At 36.1% G+C, this 23753-nt stretch overlaps 1 protein-coding gene across 23 annotated transcripts in view; it reads left to right on the top strand.

Annotated features, from left to right (window-relative positions):
• ens (MAP7 domain containing protein ensconsin) overlaps positions 1 to 23753 on the top strand; it is a 74899-nt gene that overhangs the window by 25491 nt on the left and 25655 nt on the right. For 16 of the 23 annotated variants that reach the window (XM_073980441.1, XM_073980450.1, XM_073980444.1 and 13 more), the window contains exons 3-5: positions 12219 to 12475; positions 12543 to 12679; positions 15759 to 15880. In XM_073980441.1, coding sequence (XP_073836542.1) covers positions 12219 to 12475; positions 12543 to 12679; positions 15759 to 15880 — 516 coding nt within the window. Of the gene's footprint in view, positions 1 to 12218; positions 12476 to 12542; positions 12680 to 15758; positions 15881 to 16918; positions 17237 to 23753 lie in introns of all 23 variants that reach the window. The other 7 variants (XM_073980438.1, XM_073980427.1, XM_073980431.1 and 4 more) reach the window with 1 other exon arrangement.

Here is a 23753-nt window from a genome sequence, read left to right as displayed (position 1 = left end):
GCCTAATTGACTGAGTCTCTTCCTAATACGTCCATCTCTTTGGCTAAATGTTTATGGACAAACAAATACACACACATGCATATAGATAATAAGACAGCTGAAGAAAAAACAAGCTATATTTGTAAAACGCTCTGTTATAAATGGCAATTTACTTTGTCGATAACAATAACTGTGTTAGATAACCACATATATTCAATATTTTTATATTTACGAATTTAACCAATAGGCGGAAATATGTTTGTATGTATTCTTAAAGTTCATTAATATTTGGAAAAAGGTACACCGAGAAAGCACAACTCGAGACGTATTGGCGTCATATTACATTAAGATATTTGGGAAATTATATTCCAGAGTCACATATAGATGATTATTTAGCTTGTTTCAGAAAACTGATTGAGAGTAGAAGAATATAACAATTAGATTATGTTGCACGTGGTAACGCCATCTACCTCTATGACATTGTTACAGTAACCAATATTTATCAAGAAGGTCTGACTGGCTAGGATCACAGTGACATACAGATAGGCTATGAGTTCTGGCCTGAGACTCGTTTGGCGGAAATGATTAAGTTTTTTTTGACAACTAAAAGCTTTGTAGCATTGCAATATGGAGATAAGTAAAGTTTTTGCTTCTTAATCCACAAACCTTATATCTGCATAACTTACGTTTTGATATAGCCCTCATGGGACGGTGCTTCCCAATGTATGGTATTTTGAATGGTTTAGCCTCATTATGAAATTTGGTATGTGCACCTATTGATATATCTCCCATAGAACGATAACGCCCGATTTTTCGGTATTTTCAAGGCTTTAATTGCATTAATAAACCAAAAAACTAAAAATGTGTATAGTTTTCTTTGTGGGTAAAAAACATTTCTGCAGGGAATTGTAGGTATGGGTCCACGTTTTGATATAGTACCTTCAGATTTTGAAAAATATTAAGGTTTTAGCCAGATTATCCCACCAAATTAGCTGAGAAGCTTTCCTAAGGTTTTAGCCAGATTATCCAACCAAAATGACCGCTTTATCTTATTTTTTTATTTATAAATAGCTCAGCAGATAAAGCTTTCGTTTCACTAAACAACATTGTCTAAGAAGAAATTGTCCCTAAAATTATCTTCGATCAGCATGAAATCAATTTCATCGTAGAAGTCAACTGGTTGGTCTATAGTCACTTTATAAAGGTAGATTCATCCAATTACTTATATGAATACATACCAATGCTCTGCTGTTAAACCGACTTCAGTATCCAGTTTGGCTTTATACTGGAGATACCAACAACTAAGGTTGCCATGACACATCATTTATCAGCCCGAGTGATCAGAATTGATGGTGTTCTTTGGACGTTCCACCACACCAGAGTTCTGTAGGGAAGAATAGGCCGTACAATGGTCGTAAAAATCCAATCAATGGCCTGTGGTCTCAGCCCCCAGTTCTTCTCATTGGATTTCTTGCAGGAATGCAGTGCTATTTGGCTTCTATTGGCGCGTTCCTCAACATTTCATTTCCACGTTAATTGGTGATCTAGAATGATGTCAAGATACTTGACATTTAAATGGAGCTCCATCCATCCAGCATTGGTAAGGCGAATGGTTTGTGGGAACTTTCCGCTAATCATGATGATTACGTCGTCAGTATATGCAATGGTTTTATCAAATTACTTAAGTAGTTCGTTTATCACCATGAAGTCAAAGTATAGTGATAAGCACACCACTTTGTGGTTGAGCCCCTGGCGCAGACTTCCAAATAGAACTCTCATCGATGTTTGAATTATCCTGCTGCAAAATATTCAATCAGATAGTCAATCCAATTGCTAAGTACCTTCAAATTTTGAGAAATATTAAGGTTTTAGCCAAATTATTCCACCAAATTAGCTGAAAATTTTCTAATGTTTTAGCCAGATTTCCAACCAAAATGACCGCTTTATCTTATTTTTTATTTATAAAGAGCTCAGCAGATAAAGCGTTCGTTCCTCTAAACAACATTGTCTAAGAAGAAATTGTCCCTAACATTAGCTTCGATCAGCATCAAATCAATTTCATCGTAGAAGTCAACTGGTTTGTCTATGGTCACTTTATAAAGGTAGATTTATCCAATTATATGAATACATACCAATGTTCTGCTTTTAAACCGACTTCAGTATCCAGTTTGGCTTTATACTGGAGATACCAACAACTAAGGACTCTCAACAAATAAAACAGCTTACCAATTTGCCTCCTATTAGGGTAACCCTAGTACTACCACATAAAATGCAACAATCTGGCAGCATCATAGCAGTGTTGCATGCATCAGTAGTTTTAAGTTATTATCTCTCTCTACTCATTGTCAGTACACAGTCAGTTAGTTACTTTGCAACCACCAATTAATAGACATCTCATCTGTACATATTTCGTCATATTTCATTGTTCTTCATAATTAATACTTTATTTCAACTCATAAAACAACTTAAATTTTTATTCAATAAATGAATTGATTGTTATGTTTAAACATCGTCTTTCATTCAATCGACCACCTCCGTAAGAACATAACAATTTGGCGACGAGGATTTTGGAACAAAGATGTATCATTCTCGCTAACAATTTGGCGACGAGGATTTTGGAACAAATATGTATCATTTCGCTAACAATTTGGCGACGAGGATTGTGAATCAAAAACCGCTCACTCAGTAACAAAAGGAATTTCACAATTTCATCAGAACTTTCAACAAGGCTGCGTAATAACATCAAGACATCGCACACAATAAAAGTTGTGGCAGGAAGATTTTCAAGGAAAACATCAAAACGCACAGGCGCAAGTTCATCAGGAACATTCTAACAAGAATTTTCAAGAAATCTTCAGCGATCAACACTCACACAAACAACAGTTGCAGTCTCACACATACAGAATTTTTTTTCAGCTCAACACACACACCATAGCAACGTGGGAAATTTCATCATTTTTGCAGCGCACACATACAGACATACGACGGCAGCGTCTCTAACAAAATTGTAACGGCTGAAAACACAGACACTAGAAAAATCTAGACATGTCGGAACAAGCGAATATTGTAAAATTACTTGCACAGCAGCAAGAGCAAATAGCAAAGCAGCAGGAACAATTTGCGCAACAACAGGAATTACTAAATAAACTCACACAAATCATCGCTGGACAACAAGGTGCAAACGCAGTTTCATCATCAGTTCCAGGTGGAGAATCATCAGTGGCAAAAGCCCACCTCATGGAATCTTTAGCTAATTCCATGACGGATTTTCACTATGAGCCTGACAGTGGTTTATTATTTGAATCGTGGTACAATCGTTTCAAACACATCTTCGAAAGGGAAGCAAGTGCATTGGACGATGCAGACAAAGTAGGACTTTTGTGGAGAAAAATGTCCAATCACATTCATGAACGATTCAAGAATTTCGTGTTACCAAAACAACCTCAAGAACTTTCATTGGCAGACACAATCAAGCATCTTACAAGACTATTTGGCAGAACAGAAACACAAGTAAGTCTACGATACAAGTGTCACCAAATCACAAAGATGGAAAATGAAGATTTTAAAGAATACGCTAGTCGTGTCAATCTTCAGTGTGAACTTTTTAAACTGGATGACTTAACTACAGACCAGTTCAAGTGTTTAATTTTCATACTTGGTCTTAAATCATCACAAGACAGTGACATCAGAATCCGTTTATTAAGGCATCTCAATGAAAGTAAGGAAGTAGTCAACTTAGAAAAGCTAGTTGATGAAACACAAAGTATTTTGGATTTGAAAAGTGACACAGCACTAATTGAGGGAAGTCAAAAACAGTGCAACAAAATTGGTAAGCCTCAACAAAAACAAAAGATACCAAAAACAGCATGTTGGTATTGTGGAGATATGCATTATGCAAAACATTGCCCCTACTCCAAGCACAAGTGTACCAAGTGTCAACAGATTGGTCACAAAGATGGTTTTTGCAACAGCATGCACAGGCAGAGCAAACCAAATCACAACAACAACAAACATCAACAAAGCAAAACCAATCATGATCAAAACTCAGAACAGAACAATGTGAGTCATCAGAATTTTAACAACAACAAAACAAAATTCAGCACAAAAACAGTATCTACAACAGATCCAGTCAAAATCAAGCAGGCAAGAAAATATGCTACAGTGAGTATTAATTCAAAGCAAGTGAAACTACAGTTGGACACGGCATCAGACATTACCATAATTTCCAAATCAACGTGGAAAAGAATCGGAAAGCCGGATGCATTTGAAACCACAGACACCGCCGAAGATGCAGGTGGCAATAAACTCACATTTTTTGCAAAACTTTTTCCAATAGAAGTGTCAGTTGCAGGAAAATCAAAAATTGTGGATTGTTACATTTCAAATTTGGAATCATTAAATGTCCTAGGCATAGATTGGATTGAGAAATTTAATCTATGGGATATTCCAATAGCGAAATGGTGTCATCAGATCAAGTTCACAGGAACTAAGTCATTTAACAATGTTTATCAAGTACTCAATGCTCACTTTCATCCCAGCCCAAATAGGCAAGTCAAAACAGCACTCAAAAAAAGGGAAGAGGAAGGAGCGACCGCAAAAGCATCTTCAAGAAGAAAAACTCACAACGTATTCAACGTTCATAAAAATCTATGTTCATCAGTCATGGACAGAAATCAGAAAAAGGAAAGTCAGTATAATTCCAAACACGGAAGTCGCATCAAGGTACATGCAGATCAACTTCAAACAAAAATAGGCGATACTTCTGCTTCATCAAACAAATTATCACCTTTGGACATATTACTTCGAGAATTCAACATTAAATTGCCGTATACAGATTCTACAGCATATCAACCAGAATCATCCACAGACGACAACCAGTTGAAGTAATATCCAGAACCCAGGTTCAAACTTAAAAGGGGAGATATTAGGGTAACCCTAGTACTACCACATAAAATGCAACAATCTGGCAGCATCATAGCAGTGTTGCATGCATCAGTAGTTTTAAGTTATTATCTCTCTCTACTCATTGTCAGTACACAGTCAGTTAGTTACTTTGCAACCACCAATTAATAGACATCTCATCTGTACATATTTCGTCATATTTCATTGTTCTTCATAATTAATACTTTATTTCAACTCATAAAACAACTTAAATTTTTATTCAATAAATGAATTGATTGTTATGTTTAAACATCGTCTTTCATTCAATCGACCACCTCCGTAAGAACATAACACCTCCTTTCCACTGAGTATTCAAATCCTTAACCGGCTTCAAAAGAATATCTATCGATTCCTTGCTTTCTCGGTTATTGACCTAGTTTCCCGCTGCCGTTCAACCTCGTCGGAGAGAAAAATTGCCCTAAGATGTTCTTAGATCAACAAGCAATGACTGTAGCATACAACAAATGGTAAATTCAGATCATTCGAGACGCTCCGTCGCATAAATTTGTCTTCAAGCTTCCAGTAATTATCTAACTCCAACTATACGTGTTCGTCGTTATCGAGGCTTGCAATGCAGACGGACCTTCTGGCAGTGACTGCTAAACGCTGCTATCCCTCTTAAGACGTCATTCTCTTCAATACCACTGACTATGCGGCAGAATTCATCAATTTCGAATTTCACAAAAAATAGTTTTTTGAATCTTTTTCAGATGTAAACCATGTAAATTTGTAACATTTCATTTGTAATTCGAGATTTCCATTTGTAATTCGAAACATTTCAATTGTATTTCGAAATATTCCATTTTAAATTCGAATTATTTCATTTGTAATTCGAATTATTCAATTTGCAATTCGAATTATTCCATTTGTAATTCGAAGCATTTCATTTGTAATTCAAAAAAAAAAAACAAAAACAACAAAAATTATTCGAATTACAAATGGAAATGATTCGAATTACCAATGGAATAATTCGAAATGAAATTCGAATTTCAAATGGAATAATTCAAAATACAATTGAAATGTTTCGAATTACACATTATAACTGACTGCAATTTAATAGTGTTTGGCATATCCTCATTGAAAGACTTACGCCTGAACAACGTTTACAACTCGTTCAACTTTATTAAGAAAATACACGTTCTGTAGGAATGTGTTTCAGGCCAAATTTTGTATTGTGTAAACAAGGAAAGTAGTCCATTTGGGTTAAGAGCAAGCTAAAAAGGTTCAAGAGGTATCACGGTTGGTGCACCGGTGAAATCATCGGTACGTATGTCTTTAAAAATTATGTCGGTGAGAACGCAACCTTCAATGGGAACAATGACAGCCGACTATTTGATGCCTGAAAATGACGCTCGTAACCTTGGTTACATATTGGTTTCAACAAGATGACGTCAATGACATCAATCAATGGAACACTTTGATGAGCAGACAATTTCAGGTTTTGGAACGGTCGATAGGCCACCAAGATCGTGTGGGGATATGTAAAGTCTAAAGTGTATGCGGACAATTCAGCTTCCATTCAGGCCTTGGGGAAAAACATCACGTGTGTCATTCGCCAGATAACAGTCAAAATGTTTGAACGATTCAGCGAAAATTGCACTCGAGGGACAGACCGTCTAAGACGTAGACGCTGCCAAAATTTGATAGATATAAACTTAAAAAAATTAATGCCAGAGAATGTTCTTTCAAATGGTAATAAACATTTCCCATTCAAATATTGACTTTTTAAAGCAAATTGGGGCTGTTTCTCTGAGACTAATATGAATCTTGTTTTGACCTAAGCAGAAAACTTGTAGATAAGAGTAAGAAGAACATATTTGGAGAAAAAATTAACCCAAAAAATTGCATTTATTGCCTCACGTTTTATAATAAATCTAAAAATGTACTAATTTGTATATATTCCGCAGCGTATATCCAAACTGTTGAACTTTTCTCAATATTATCCTTGGGAAAAATATTCGCTGGAATACACAACTCTTCGCGTTTTTTTAAACGCCAATTTATAAATGTCAACAATGCATTTAAATCCCAATTATGGGAATAAACTGCCTGTTTGAACTTTGTTTGGTAGAAGGTATAATATGAAATACCGCTTAAGTAACGCGAAGTAAACATTGTAGAGTTTCAGAATGTTTTGAAGAATTGCTGGTGGGCACATTATTTGGAAAATTTTGAGAAAGGTTGCTTCGAACAACTCCAAACAGATGCAATTTTTCCTAGTCTGTTTCGTCTGTTTAACATATAAGTTCTACTACTTTAGAGTTACAATATTCCTGAAGACTGCAAAACAAAATTCATATTAGTTTCTGAGAGAAAAGCCCGATCAATTGGAAAAAAAGATTCGTTTTAGCCCGGTTCAGATGAGGCCACAAAATCCAAATCCGATTTAACAACACAAAACCCAACCAAGGTTTTTGTAGTCTCAATATGTACTTCCCGAAAATGCCCACTATAAGTTGTTTGCATTTCTAGTAGTAAGTATAGGGTATCAAATGAGTGCACCTATCCCATTCTGTTCTTTCTTACAAGTGCAGTTGTTTTTTTCTTCAAGTGATCTTAATTTAATTATCTCGAATCATTGAATAGGAAATGACTTTTCATTTCAGTTGAGTTTTGCATAGCTGACTCTGCTAGTCTGCTTTTAGCTAAATGTATAGAAGCCACTTAAAAGTATAAATACAGATATCGCCGGGCAGAAGATACAAGATTACGCTTGACAAAGAGCTTAAAATCCCAATTCAATTTGCATGATATTCTTTTCATTTCTTTTTTTTTTTCTTGTGGCTTTTCAATAGACTGGCATTTAAATGTCTTCTTTAAGCTGTTGATCATCAGACATTCATTACATACATATGTATGTATGTATGTACTTAGGTATATAAATGAGCAGAGAAGGCTTTAAATTGGAAATTTAAACTGTTCCATGCGACAGATGAGAATGGATAGATGCAAAGAATAATTCCAACAAACAACTTGACCTAAATCCATAAGGAATTCAAAACAATTAGAATAAAATACAACAAGAATTATAAATAAAACATTCAATGACATTGTCTCAAACATATTCATATGTACGTCATCATAGCTGACAGACACAGCCCGCACCACTAACTACTAACCACTCAACTCAAAAGTACAAACTCCTCTACAGTGTATTGGTCTGGCCTAGTGATGGTGACGCAATCGTCTTTGAACAGTAACTGAAGTGAAAATGAGGAATCTAGAATAGCTCGAAAAACACACAAAATACCAGCCATAAAAAAACAGCAACAATATTCACGAACAAAAAACAATAATAATAGAAACTATATGTTATCTTTGACTTTTATATTGTCGTTGTTATTGCTGTTGTTGTTGTCATACATTCATCATTCAAAAATAACAATATATAATGACAACAAAAACTAGAGTACACTTAGGTCTTTGTTTATGAGACTTTTTTTGCAAATATGCATTTTCCATACATTGAATATATTATGGGTTCCTGTCGAGATCAATCATCGCATTGTCAACATGGTTGAAAACTTCAGTGTAAACGCCTGGTTTCCCTATTGTGAACAAGTTTTGAGGTGGCATCATCCTCCACACCATCTGTACGTTCAAATACTTTTTAGCTACCTCTCTCTAGGTTATCAAGATCTCTCCTAACATTCCTGGTTGGGTTAAGCCTGTCCACTAGATTGTGGTAGGCATACTAAGCAATCAAGAAAGCTACTATATCGATGAACAGGTAAAATCTCGTCTCTTCATGAAAATCATCCACTGTTGTCATGAGAGATCCTGTTGTTATTTATATACCTCAGGTCTGTATTCTGCCAGGTTTGAATATTCTTCCACTGGGTAGCGCTAACATTTGCATACCACACTGGCGCCACATGCTTTATAAGAGGGAAGAGGCCTTGGGAAACTCCCTGTTTCACTGTACGGTCTTCCGACCCTCACTCATATAGTTGATTATCTAACGTTTCAAACGCGGATTTTCTGTGTCCTCGGTATAGATGGCCTCCGATAGATCAAGAGCCGTCATAAATGTTCGGTCGCACGGCCTGTTGTGTGTCCTCAATTGATATCGTGTAATGCTGTTGTGGTACTGTGCATTTTTCGGAATCCATGCTGATATTGGACAACTGGAAACCTGCTTTTCATAATGGGGAGAAGTAATGTCGCCCTACAGGAGGAAACTCATCCTATACGATTCGCCTCTGCTGGCCTATTTTCCTGGCTTCAATAGTGGGACCACCCAGCCAAGTTTCCAGGCTTCTAGTACAATATGCGTGGCTAACGATAGTCTGAAGACATTAGTCAAATTCTCAACTTTGTGTTCATCCAGTTGCTTAAGCATTACCATTAAGATTGCGTGTGGGCTCAACCCTTTGGATAATTTAGCGTTTCGACGTCTGCAACGCTATTTATCGTAAATTGTTGTGGTACCTCATCGACTGAAAGAACTGTTATGGGGCGTAGCACGCTCCTTTTCGCCTTAAAGTAACTAGCGCATTATTTCAGATCTGTCCTTGTCACGCCGTTGAAGGTAATAGCTGTTCTATCATTCTTTTTCCCGGATTCGGGTGTAATTTAACCGTTGCCCACAATTTACATAATTATATATCAATGTTATATTGCTTCAGGTGATCCAGCAACTTTTTCCGCTTACGCTCGCCTACTAGCCTGTTGACTTCAAGAGTAAGTTACCTAACTCTTGGGTCTTCAGGGTTCCATCGTCTCTGCTGGCAAATTTGGTCTAATTCCGGGTATTCATCCAGCAGGTATATAGCTAGCGGCTGATGTTCCGGAACATTTTCTCAGCTACCCGATGATCTGAGGGTGTGGGCAGATCTCTGAAACGGTGAATTCTCTGATCCCAGAGGTTATAAAGTCGGGTAGTCTATTAACGGAGACGATGACAGGACGAAATAACGGGTTGCCAGGACTCGTCATTTATCAAACAGGGTGCAATATCCTCTTATTCTCGCCTCTAGTCATTGCCTAGAAAGAAATTTCAAAGCTCATGATGGACATTGAAGTCCCCCAACTCCAGATGGATATTGATTGCTCTCTAACTTTACGAAGAACTAATATCGGGCATATAACGCAGTAATAGCTACTTATTAAGCGGCTATACCTCGGAAGTATCACACTTTACTGTTACCTCATACATTCCATGTATTGGTCACTAGAGTCAAGCTCAAGAGAGATATGTCTTTACTAGACTGACTGGTGTATTAGGAAGGACAGTTCTCCTCCTCAGCTTCTTGTGCAATCCGTCAGCAGAACGTTGTACCCATCACAAGCTACAGGTGTCAGTGAGATAGCTCTGGAGGTCTTAAATTTACAGCCGGAGGCCGGCAAAATAAACAACTTTTAGTTTTTTTAAGGAGATTTATCTGAGCAGCCGGTGTTGGTCCATAGGTGAAAGTCTTAAATTCCCAAAGGCCGGCCACCCAAAAAATTTAATTATCAAAAAGAAGTTTAGCCGAGTAGCCGATGTTCGACACTGAAAGTCCTAAATTCACGGCCGAATTCCACTTAAACATCTAATTTTTAAAGGAAATTTAACTGCGAGCTTTATAATGATACATATACTGCATTAGTCGACCGTAGAAATATAAGAAATGTTACTGTACCCAGCAAAATAAAATTGAACTACTTTTTTGGCTACATATGTACATTTTGCTGGGTAATTACATATCATCATGGTCCGGCGCCCGGCCCTAAACTGGACTTGTTCCGAAAGTTGGTTAATTCAAAAACACAGTGAACTGAAGAAGTCTATATACATTTTCCAGAATATTTAGCTAAAAATGTGGCTAAAACCTTGAAGATATCTCAAAGCTGGAGTTTCCGTTGAGTAGCATTTTTTTTTTTTTTTGCAGGCGAAACTAGAATACTCAATTAGAGCAATCAAGATCAATGTTTTGCAAACTGAACGATAAACTTAATATTCTCAACATATAATGTTGGAACGATCATAAGTGATAGGTGAGAGCAACGTAATCAATATAAATGGAAAATGATGCCAATTCATAAATTACCGTTGTTATCAGCCAAGCGGCGGCGTCTTCTGTATTTTATAATTTCTCTGAAATGTGAAAGCAAACAACATTTGTTTGTTGTTATTATTTAATCAGCGTATTTTTTCGTGCCGTATTTGTTAGTGTTTCTTTGGTGTCAACAAATAAACACAACGAAAAACAAGATGAATTGGAGAGAATAAATATCTTTTGATTCTCTTTTGACATACATTCTTCGTACGTATCTATGTACGAGTATGTATGAATGGAGGTGGAATTTGTGTTATTTTTCTAATGTGATTGACCTTGACTCTTGAAGAGAAACTAAGAAACTAACGTCTCTACTAGATGTTGTCTAAATACATATTTATTTAAAATGTCACACCGGGCTAATATTTAATCAGTTTGCATATCAGTCAAAACTTTCCTTATGCATTGTATTTTAATACTCAAATTACACTAGGTAACAATAATTACTTTTCATAACGAGTATGAAAATGCACCAACGCTTTCATTTCACATGGAACTGAAAGTTCAGTTCAAGGTAGTTTTAGAACTTATACAAATGTAAGGAAGTTTACCAAGATGAGAATTCATTTTTAAAACTTCGGAGACCCCCAGATATTTGGAAAAGAAAAATATTTTAATATGTATTTATATTTTTAGAATTAAATATTTTCGAAATAATTTTTTATATTTAAAAAATTGTAACTAAATTTTATTTCTTTTTTATTACTATTTCTTTTCAATGCCTTTCATTGCTGCAATTTCAACATATACGTTAATTTTCAAACATTGCTATGAAAATTGTTACATTTTTACGTTAATATGTCGATGGCAAACTCTTGCAACTCTTCCTTGCATGCCTGCTCTCTGGTGCTGCATACCTTAAACGTTATAATGCACGAACAATGATTTCGGGCTCTGAATGCTGGTGTAATGAATGGTAAACGTGATTTCAATTGCTGCTGGTGGATGGATGGATATTGTATTTACTATTTTACTTTTGCCTCCTCATGTCTTGTGTACTTGCAAATACTTTGTTGTTATCAACTTTTTTCGTGGCGTTTGGTTTGTATTTGCTCCTATTGTTATACCATCATCATGATCATCGCCAACATTGATTCATGATATTGACTATGATGTGTGTGGTATTGATGATCGACCAACTACATGGATGAATTAACCATTTGTTTGTCTAACTGCTGCCTATCGATTTGTCTATCAATGTCTGTCTGTCTAACTATCCGTCTGTTCGACTGCATATTATGACTTATGAATAAGCAGCAGCCAAAGAGCGTGACGATAAATTGAAAGTTGCTAGGGAACGTCAAAATGAAGAAAGACAAAGAAAAATTGAAGAGCTAAAGGCCCAGGCAGAAGCAGCACAAAGATATCGTGAACAAAAAGAGGAGGAACGTCGACGTAGAATCGAAGAAATCCGACAAAGGGATTCTGAAAAGCGTACACAAGTCGAAGAACGTAAAAAGGCCATTATGGAAGCCGAAAAAGAAAGACGTGAATATATTCTGAGGAAAAATATGGTAAGATTTTCAAATTAGTTGATATTTTAATTTATTGAAATTATTTAAAAATTGTCATCAATTTTAGGAAAGAGAATCAAGAATTGAAGTAAAGAAACGTGAACGAAATTCTATAGGTTATGCTTTTGGTTCCTCAACACCTCGCCTCTTAGAACCCGCCGATTTTGGCATGGTATCGCCTAGTACATTCTGGGGTCAGAGACGGTAAGTTGATCATAAAACTAATTTTCTAATGCTTTAAATATGTAGGCCGTGTAGTATACATAAGACCCAATAACTGATTTAATGCTTTATAAAGACGTAGAAAAACAGAGGTAGAATCTTGAAATTCTGCAGAGAGTAGTTTTAGGTAAGGTTGAGAGACCTTTATGTAGAAGACTAACGAATACTTGTCTTTGAAATTATGTCAAGGAATTGAAACACGACCTTTCTTTTAAAACGGACTTCTTCACAATGCGATAACCTAATTGATTGATCATTGAACTAAATTTAAGAAGCAGACCGTACTTATGAATATCGGGTGTTTTTTTAGTGGTATAGAACTTCGAATTGAAATAAAACACAAGGAAATCGTTTTAATGTCCATCATTTTGGCTTTATTGGAAGGATAATTTTATGCCATTAGTGTTTAAATATGATTTCGGGCATGTGACCGCCGCGGCTGGCTCGAATAAAGCCAATTCTAGAGGTCCAATTTTCAACCACTTTTTCGAGCATATGGGGCCGTATGTCGGCAATAACGCCACGAATGTTGGCTTCCAATTTCCCTAACGTTTCTGGTTTGTTGGCGTAGACGAGCGACTTCACATATCCCCAAAGAAAATAATCCAATGGTGTCAAATCCAGAGTACGTAAAAATACTTTAAATAACATTTCCAATCGTTTCGTTTCGTATTTTCCATAGGAACAATACAAAACGAAACATAACCCTCGTTGGCCGAGCTCGCTGTTTAGTTTTGTTTTGTTTATATTCGTGAGTGCGAACAAAATGAAAAGCGAAAAGTACTCAACTCCACAAGAGCAGATAGAAAGCGGAATAGTACTAAACGTATGTGAATAAATCAAAAACGTTTGGTGGTTGATAAAATTCACTGTGGTATGCTGATTGGTGGTTGATAAAATTCACTGTGGTATGCTGATGCTATCTTATAGGGTTGTTAAGCAATCACATGTGTGTGTGTCTGAGTGTGTCATTGACAATACGCACGGCAAACGTTTCCCAAAAATACTTCTTGTTTCGGTGGCGAATGAAACAACTCGGCAAAGCATAACCGAAGTTACATTTCCGCAATCGTACGGTTTCCATCTTTTTACATTGAAAAGTTTGTGTTTTTGTTTTGGTTGTGAGAATGAAACGATTCAGAGAAGCTGAAAAGTTTGTGGCTTTGTGTGATTGGTACGGGAATCGTTTTGTTTGTTTCCGTTCATTGGTCAAATCACACGATCTTGGTGGCCAACTGACAGGTCCATTCCGCGAAATTATGCGCTCATCGAATGTTTCCTTCAATAAATCGATTGTGACGTGCGCTGTGTGGCATGTAGCGCCGTCTTGTTGGAACCACAACTCATCCACATTCATGCCATCCAATTCGGGAACAAAATAGTCGGTTGTCATGGCTCTATACCGGTCTCCATTAACGGTAACTGTCTCTCCAGCATTATTTCGGAAGAAGTATGGCCCAATGACTCCACCAGACCATAGAGCACACCAAACAGTCAGTTTTTGTGGATGTAACGGTGTCTCAAGGGTCTTATGTGGATTCTCTTCACTCCAAATGCGGCAATTTTCCTTGTTGACGTAGCCATTCAACCGAAAACGATTCATCGAATTAATTGCTCCGATGGACGATTATGTCGACCATAAAATGGACGGAGCTTGCGGTAAACTTCGCGAACTGAACCATTATTTTCGAAATAAATTTGCACGATTTGCAAGCGTTGTTCTTTTGTCAACCTGTTCATGATGAAATGGCAAACCAAACTGAACATAAATGACATTAGAGTTGCCAGATTTGACCACAAAATGCCAGTTTTATCTCTATTCGAAAAACGAACCTGTAAAAAAAACACCTTTAGTATGTGATTCTACTCTTGTCCCTTCGGGAAAGTAGGCGAATTGTAGTTTTTTTATATGACCGATAAACATTCATACTTATTGGTTCATCAAATCGATGGCGAGGCAGGCGGCTGAGGCTAGAAATGGACTTCACGTCTCTCAAAAGAGACGAATGATGGACTCTGTTTTGATAGGCATTGGGGATATGTCGATGTGCCAATCGCTATACTGACCCTTGGTATTATGACAATCTCCCCAGGTATGGTAGGTGTTAGGGGAATATATGTGAAGTGGATAGAATAATGTGACTGTATATAAACGATTTCCTCGTTGACCATCGATCGAATTTATAGCCAACGATTTTGAAGCCCCCGGCCTACTGTGGTCTTCAAATTCAAATTGACCTTTTCCACTTGGTAATTTCATAGATATGATGGCTTTATCCAATTGTACGTATTATCAACACTATACCACTCATATATTGCAATCCATCGGCGGTCGGTTCTATGCACCAGAATGTCCAAGAGGAATCTTCGTCAACTCAACAATTATGTGTTTGTATTCGTATATTGTTTTCACCATGGGAGCGGCAATATATTCCAAAATGTCTGAACCGAGCTCCGTGCCTGCATAGAGAAGAATGCCTCTGTTTCTTGTAGATCCGCAACCACCATACATCTACATCGGTAAGATGTGTGTGTACACTGAACACGGTGTTGTGAGGTTCGAAAAACACACCGTCGAGGGTGTAACGGCAAGCTTCCTTAAGCTTGACTCTAGTTACCTATACAAGAAATGTATGGTGGTAGCAGTAAAGTGTGGGACTGTGTATATACTGTTGATGAATTGTGAAAATACTATTCTAGAGAATTGGTTAAGATACCATGTCAAAGGGTTGGTAAACATGCCATTCCACGGGTTTAGTGAAGAAGATGAAATACTTAGTATCTGAGAATGAATTGCATCTTTGGGGGTTCACGATCTTGTAAGAAAGAATGAGTGATGATGCTAAAAAATGACGTTCCACATCACTTGCACCCATGCTTCGATAGCATCTTTGGCATCGAACATTTTGCTGGGTATCTTTACCGAAAAATTACAATTTTAGTTCAGAAAACATCATACTAGAGGGTATAGAAATTCCGCCCGGTCGAATTCAACGCTTTTTTTTACTTGTTACTTATTTTTATTTTTTTCTATAAACTAACACTTTACATTTATTTTCAGATCCACTTCAATATCGAATGTTGCCGGTGCTTCACTTTCACGTCGAAGTTCTGAACGTGAACTTAACGATTGTGGTTCTAAAAAGCGTGCAACATCAGCCAGTGGCACAGAGAGACACGAGGGTAAGTCCAACATGAAACAGTACACTGTTAGAGACAGAAATATTTACCTACCGATATTCAAAGTTTGCAAATTTATCAAAGTTAAACTGAGTTGAGAATATTCGAAAGCTGTTTCTTACTTTCTTCTTAAATACTTGTTAGTTGCGTACATGAAGTCGTTGTGTGCCCGCTCCCCCGTTATTTTGAACTGTGTTATAATTTGTTTTAATATTTCATTTTTTAATTTCAAATACTGTTACAGTTCTGTTTTTTTTATCATCTTTTATGAATGTGATGATGGCAATGATGATAATAAATATACAGAATATTTACATTTAGTATTCATTTGCAGTTGAGTCATAGAGAAATGCAAAGAAACAATAACTTTAAGCCATTGAATATACCAATAAAATTATCTGATGTAAGGTAAACTGTTGTATGTCTTATATTGTTTTGGTGGCCATCTAAGGATGCTTTTTCATGTCATTATGACATAAAACACATACAATATGAGATATACATTGGTCCGACCACTTAGTTTAGCGGTAACAGACTTTTAATGTTTATTTTCTTTGCCATACTCCAAATTTAAAGGCTTTTGTGGGATTTTTGTTTCTAGTAAATGTAAATTACATCAGATAGTTTTTGCATAATTGGCAATTTTAATGACGTTTTTCGTGTTTCTAACTTTTGAGGGGGATACGCACAGTTTATGTTGTTTCACATTTCCAAAGTAAATTTAATATTGCCATTTTAAGCTATCCTTTCGTGTTTTTAGTTTACTTCCTATATGTTATAGTTATTTTTATCGTTTTCCTTTAGCATAAAAGTAAGCACTTCGTTTCCTTTTTTTCTTACCAATAATTAGCCTCAACCAATATTTATTTTCTCTTCTTTTGTTATTATATTTATTCCTATTCTTATTATTATTATTGTCACATTTATCTTTATGTTTATCCACTTTTTTCATCACTTCACGATAACAACAACTACTATCTACCTTTAATATTGTAAAAAAATATGTAAAACAACAACCACCACTACAACAATTTGCTATAGATCATCGTCGTAGTAGATCATCAATGTATGAAGTATTCAATTGGGGCTACACCAATGATGAGCCACCCAAAAGATTTTCACTTTCAATTGTTGGTAGTGAAATTAATATAGATGGACCACCACTACCAACAACACGAACAGCAGCACCAATATCATCAGCGATCACAGCTACTACAACAAATATCATCAGCGACACCAAGAACACAAGCAACACAACAGAGAATAATAGTCATCACAATAATAATAACAATAATAATACTACTCATCATTATAGGCAATATTCAAATCATAATAATTTCTATACATCATCTGCTAAGGGTGAGGATGCAAGCAAGAAAACTCCCAATTTTTATGTTATATTTGCATCTGATTTGTTTTCTCTTTTTAATAATTATTCATTTTTTGTTGTTATTTTTTAACACCTTAAATAATCTTTTGTTTTTTTTTTTACTAAACGTTTGGTTAACAACAAAAGGATCTCTTTGGAGGCAGCATGAACATCATCCATGCAATTGTGAAAGTTCTGAAATATTCTTCTTCATATTTCAATACCGATTCATTTGTAGTAGAACCTCCATCATATAATAAGTTTGTTTTTCAGTTTGTAGCGTACTGAAATAATCATTTGCATCCCTATAAAAAGAACAGGATAAAATTCTGAGTCGGTATATGCGTGTCCGCAGTTCAAATAAATTAAGATAGGACCCAAAATATAGCAGGCAAGTCCAGTTCGAAAATGGGTTATATCGGGCAGTACAGCCCAACGTTATGCCCGATTTAACGGATAATTCAAAATCCACATTTATCCACATTTTCGTCCCGAATAGGATGTAATTTGTCATTTCCACGTATTTGGAAAATCCTCCGCATTAAGTTTTTTAGATATATAGCCCGACTATGAATATCAACTCCCCTTGAGTTGTGCCTCTCTGCCGTTGCAATGTAAAGGAGAGAGTCAGAGAACTCAAGGGGAGTTGATATTCATGATCGGGCTGATTATGAAGTTTTGATCACAATTTTTGGCTCAAATTGGCCAAACAAATTCGCCACCAAAAATTGTGGACATGAGTCCACGTTTTGGAATACACCGCATATCACGGAGCCATCCGATCCGATCTCAGATATTTTGATATTTAGGCACAAATAAATCTTATTATATTTTAGCTCAAAAATTTCAGGGTGGAGAGTATAAAAAGTTCGACCTGGCCGAAATTAACGCTTTTTATACCCTCAGCCTTTAGGTTAGAAAGGGTATATACACTTTCATACGGGCAAAATGTGCTTCATCGAAATAATGGTTTTAGACCCCAAGTATGTTTGGACGAAATGTATTTCAGACAATTTGGAGTTGATTTAGCAATGTCCGTCCGTCTGTCTGGCTGGCATCGAGAAATTTCTACCAGTCTTAGATGAGGTTCCAATATGGACTCAATCGGCCCACTCCTTCGGGTACCTCCCACACAAAATTTCGGATAAGTTCAGTTTAGGACCTGCTCTCGAATCGGTTTGATTTTTGTTGCAACAACTTGTATTCACTTCCCCCCATACGACGGTACAAGTTTCATCGGGGGCAAGTCCATACTTCCTGAGAAAATATCATAAAAGTTGCAAAGAGCCCCTATGACACCGTGTGTAGTGGTTGGAGCGCAAGTTAACTCTCGAGCGGATCCGTCGATTCTATCCAAAATTTGGCCTTCGTAATATTTTATCAAAATATAGTTTATATTCGAAGATGGACTATATCGGTCCACTCCTTCAGGTACCTCCCCACAAAACTTCAAAAATGTTCGGAAAATTTTGCGCACGATAACTCTTCAAGGGAGTGACCGATGTAATCCATACTTTGCACATCCTAATATATCTACCAGATATAGATCAGGTTCGAATGTGGAATATATTTGTCTACTCTTTCTGGTACCTCTCACACAAAATTTCGGATAAGTTCACTTTAAGACCAGCTCTCGAATCACTTTGATTTTTGTTGAAGCGATTTGCATTCGCTACCTCCATTACGACGGTAAAAGTTTTTTCAGGGGCAAGTCCATATTTCTTAGGAAAACAGCCCGAAAGGTGTAAAAAATCCCTATGTCACCATATGTGGCTGTCGGAGAGCACGATAACTCTCGAACTGTTCAACCGATTTTGTCCAACATTTGGTCTTCGTCATATTATATCCAAACTTCGTTTCATGGGCAATACCGGTCCACAACTTTCGGTACTTCTCCCCAATATTCAAAAAAATGTCACTAAAATGCTAGGACGATATCACTTGAATGGGGCAACTAATTTGGTCCAAACTTTCGATCTCCTAATATTTTATCAAAATTTATTTTAACTTCTAAAATGGCCCATATCGGTCCTCTTTAAGGGTACCTGCCCTACAAAAGTTCAACATTTGTGACTTAGTGCAGTTAATTCCTAATCCACATTTTTGTCAGCAAGTTCAAATGTCCAAAATTCTGAAGAGACGCTAAATACATTCGATCTGTCCGGAGGTGAAAGTTTAGCTTTACATTGGCCGACTGACACTTTTTTACTTGTTCTTTATAAAATTCAGAATGGTGTATTGGGCGTTTATACCACCCACTTGGGCTTTCGCCATTCCTTTAATCAGTAATCACACGCGCAAATTTTACTTTAAAGAAAATATGTATAGCTTTTTGGAGAGAGCGGAGAGGAAAGAGCACCTCTATACTATTTCTTTCGCCCCTCACACAAAAAGTCAATTTTCTTCATCGCAAACTTTGCGCGTGTGACTACTGACTTATAGTCCAGAAGTAGTTTGTTATAGTTCACAAAGCGAGTTACCAAACTTGGCTTATCGTAATACATTCGTCTCATTTCCTATGCCCTCCGCCTTTAGGCTAAAAAAATGGGCAATATGTGAGCCCATAAAATGCGCCTCATTGATATAATAGTTTTAGACCCCAAGTATGCTTGGATGCGAAATCCGTTTTAGACGATTTGGAGCCAATTTAGCCATTTCCGTCTGGCTGGCTGATGCGCACTATCGAACAGATCAACCGATTTGGTTCAAATGTCGGGTATCGTAATGTTTTGTCCAATCGTAGTTTATATTTGAAGATAGATCATATCGGTCCAACTCCTTTCAGTACCTCCCCCACAAAAATTCAACATTTTTCGCTAAATGGTGCGCACGATAACTATCGAAAGGAGTAATTGGTCATGATAATATTACTTCCAGGCTTAGTGATCTATTCATAGGTATACCTGTTGTTAACCAAATTTTTACTTTTTTTGTACTAACTTCGAATGATGAATGTGTACTACTGAAAGTGTTCATAAAAATCGACTGATATTTGATTGATGATGATTTTGTTATTTTTTTATGCACCCGATAATTTTTGTAATATTTTTTGTTGTTGCTAGTTGTATATTTTTTATTATTAAAACCCTGTTATATATTATTTGCATGAATAACTTATTTTATTTTTCTCATCTTTATGAATGTTTTCTTTACTGCTAATTTTTTCTGTTTGTAATCATACAAAATTTTTGCGTTTGTATATATTATAAGCCATTGCCTGGTCGATAGAAGAAATTCATAAAAAAATTATAGAAGAAGAAACAAAAAGTCGATAAGAACAAATTTATAATGTGGGGAATTTTTTGCAATTTTTTTTTAATTTTTTGCTAAGGTCATGCGCTTCGTGATATTTTGTTAAATACTAGAAAAAAATGGAAGGTCAGTTTAATTATGATTTGGTTGTCAATTTTTGAAACTAAACACCGCAGTATTTATAAATACTTACATTTTTATTTACTAATTTCAACATGGATACCTAACCCTCACAAATTGATTTGCAATGTAGAGTTTTAGCAACTAAAAATAATAATCAAATGATTTTTTGCATATTTTGTAAACTTGTAATAATAATTACAAGTGCATTTCAAACTTTCGTTCCAATAGTAATTTTCCTACAAATATTAAATTAAAGTCATTCGAAAGTCTTTAACATAGGAATGATTACGAAGGTGCATTTCTAGGCTTCAAAGAATGGTAATGCGAATTTATGCATAAGTTCAAATCAACTCAAAATCTCAAATTGTCACAAAATGAGCGTAGACTGGCAGTACAAAACTACAATACATATGAATAAACCTCAGATAAATATAGAGCAACATGGTTAATAGTTCCCGAAGATGGAAAATGGGCCCAGCGGTTCCGCTACAGAAGCCACACAAAAATGCCAATTTCACATACATCGCTTGACAATTTAGTCCCCAAGTTGCAGTTAATTGGAAGCAGCATCAACAATAGCAAATTATTTAATTAAATTTATTGTTAAAAAAGCAAAATATCACGAGCAGCGATTACCTATCCGAACAATTTTTAAATTGCAATTAACAATTAAAAAATCTAAATGAACTTAATTTTGCCTGCGTAGTGTTGAATTTTTTGCGAACATTTTTTCTTTGCAAAAACAAACTAAAATCTAAAAACAAATTTTGACGCTTTTAAAAATAATTCTGTTAGCAGTTGGCGCTTCAGAATGTTCCAGAAAGCTAGTAGAAAAGCAAAGCATGTCTTTAGTTTTTTGTTTTAAGAATGTCGTTGTTACCGCCGCCACTGTCTTATTTACATTTTATTTATTTATGTAGAAATATTCCACATATTTACTTTGATCATTATTCGTTGCACTCATAATTTGCAACTTGTTTATTTCTATTCCTTCGTTGCCCTTTTCACTCACTGCACTTATGTATATGTATGTATGTACTAGTAATGGGTCATTGTTGTTGCCCAATAACGGCAGTGTCTAGTTTAGAAAAACAAATAACTTCAAAAGGGCAACGAAGGGACTTGTTAAATCAGTTCTAAAATACGCGTTGAACAAATTGTTTTTAAAGTGCCTTAGCCTTTCAATATTTTTAATAAACATTTTATACGAATTAATTTCAAAGTGTTTAATTTGGAAGAGGGCAACTATTAAAAGTTGTTTAATAACGCGCGGAACTCAACATTCTTTAAAAACAATTTAACTCTTTAAAAACAATTCAATAAGAGTTCAGCATAACAAATAAAAATAATTGCGCGAGTGCTGCAAATTATTACAGTGGTTTCAGCAATAAATTTGTTATTGGGAAGAGAGTGTGTAAGATTGTTTGTGGCTCATAATAATAAATATAAAAGCTGTGAAAAATATCAAAAAGCCGCTGATACAGCATCACATTAAAATAAAGATATTATTATTTTAAAAAAGGAATTATTTTCTGAAAAATAAAAAAAATATTTTCTCAATAAAATAACAATAATTTTATATCGTGTTTCAACAATTTGACGACATGTCAGAAACCGATTTTAATTGCAACAAATGCGATTTAAAAGACACCGATCGTATGGTGCAATGCGATTCTTGTGACAAGTGGTTCCATTTCGAGTGTGTTAAAGTGGATAGCAACATTGAAAATGTAAGCTGGAGTTGTTCGTGCTGTGGTGACCAATCTGTGGCCCAAAGTAACGAGTGTGATGGATCGGAGCATATGCCAGCCGTAAATAATACCGCTGATTTCACCGCCGGGAGGCAGGCTTCATCATCACCAGCCAATATGGCGCAACCTGGCACATCACAAAAACAACAACAAAAAGAAATGGATCCCGTTCTTGGAAAAGGTGCATATAAAAAGGCACATAATCCAAGTACAAGTAAACATGGCTCCAGTACAGTGTCGTCAGTACCAACAACTATGTCTCAAACGACAGTTATGCCACTGACAAAAACAACATCGACATATTCAAACAGTGTTAATAAAAATTTTCATAAAGACCGCCATTTTGAGAATTTCGGTAATTCTGACGTGGTTCCAAGCAACATGTCTCAGACTCAATTGCAGCTGCAGATGTTGGAAGAGGAGAAAGAATTACAAAGGCAATATTTGGAGAAGAAATATAAAATTCTGTCCCAAGGCAACGTAAGCCAGCCATCGTGTTCCTTTTCTCAGACGTTTACAACATTTCAACCAACAGCAGCTCAAATTGCAGCCAGACAAGTGATACCAAAGGATTTGCCGAATTTTGATGGAAACCCAGAGGATTGGCCGTTGTTCATCAGTAATTTCAAAAATAGTACCGAGATTGCTGGTTACACTGATGGTGAAAATTTAATGCGTTTGCAGTCGTGTCTCCGTGGTCGTGCTAAAGAGTTGGTGAAAAGTAAATTGTTAATTCCTTCGATGGTGGGTGAAATTATCCAGACGTTGGAAATGTGTTTCGGTCGTCCTGAGCATATTTTAGATGGCATGATCGATAAAGCCATGAAGATTCCACCATTGAAGGACAGACTGGATAGCATAATTGAATATGCTTTAACAATTAAAAATATTTGTTCTACAATGGAAGCGTGCGATATGAAGGCTCATTTAAATAATCCGATGTTAGTGAAGACATTAGTGGACAAATTGCCGAATAACCACAAATTAAGTTGGGCTATGCATCAAAAGGATTCTAATGTTCCTATAGTGAAAGTGTTTAGTGATTGGATTTACAACATAGCCGCTGCTGCCAGCCAAGTCGTGTCTCCAATAACAAGCAAGAAAGGAGCATCAGTGAATACACATCAGGATAGTGGCCCAAGGAAACCAACTTGTTTTTCGTGCAAAAGTGAAGCTCATAAAATCCAGAGTTGTGGTGAGTTTCAATCCCTAAATTTGGAAGCTAAATGGAAGATAGTGAAAGAAAACAAATTGTGTCGCCAGTGCCTAAATTCACATCGCAGAAAGTGTTTTTCCAATAAATTGTGTGAAATCGGTGGTTGTAAAGCAAAGCATCATCCATTGTTACATAATCATCAGTCCTCATTGAATGTGAGTGCAA

Source organism: Musca autumnalis, unplaced genomic scaffold, assembly GCF_047663935.1.
Source record: "Musca autumnalis isolate F117 unplaced genomic scaffold, ASM4766393v1 scaffold_4, whole genome shotgun sequence".
Taxonomy (NCBI): Eukaryota; Metazoa; Arthropoda; class Insecta; order Diptera; family Muscidae; genus Musca; species Musca autumnalis.
This window is presented reverse-complemented; position numbering and strand designations above follow the sequence as displayed.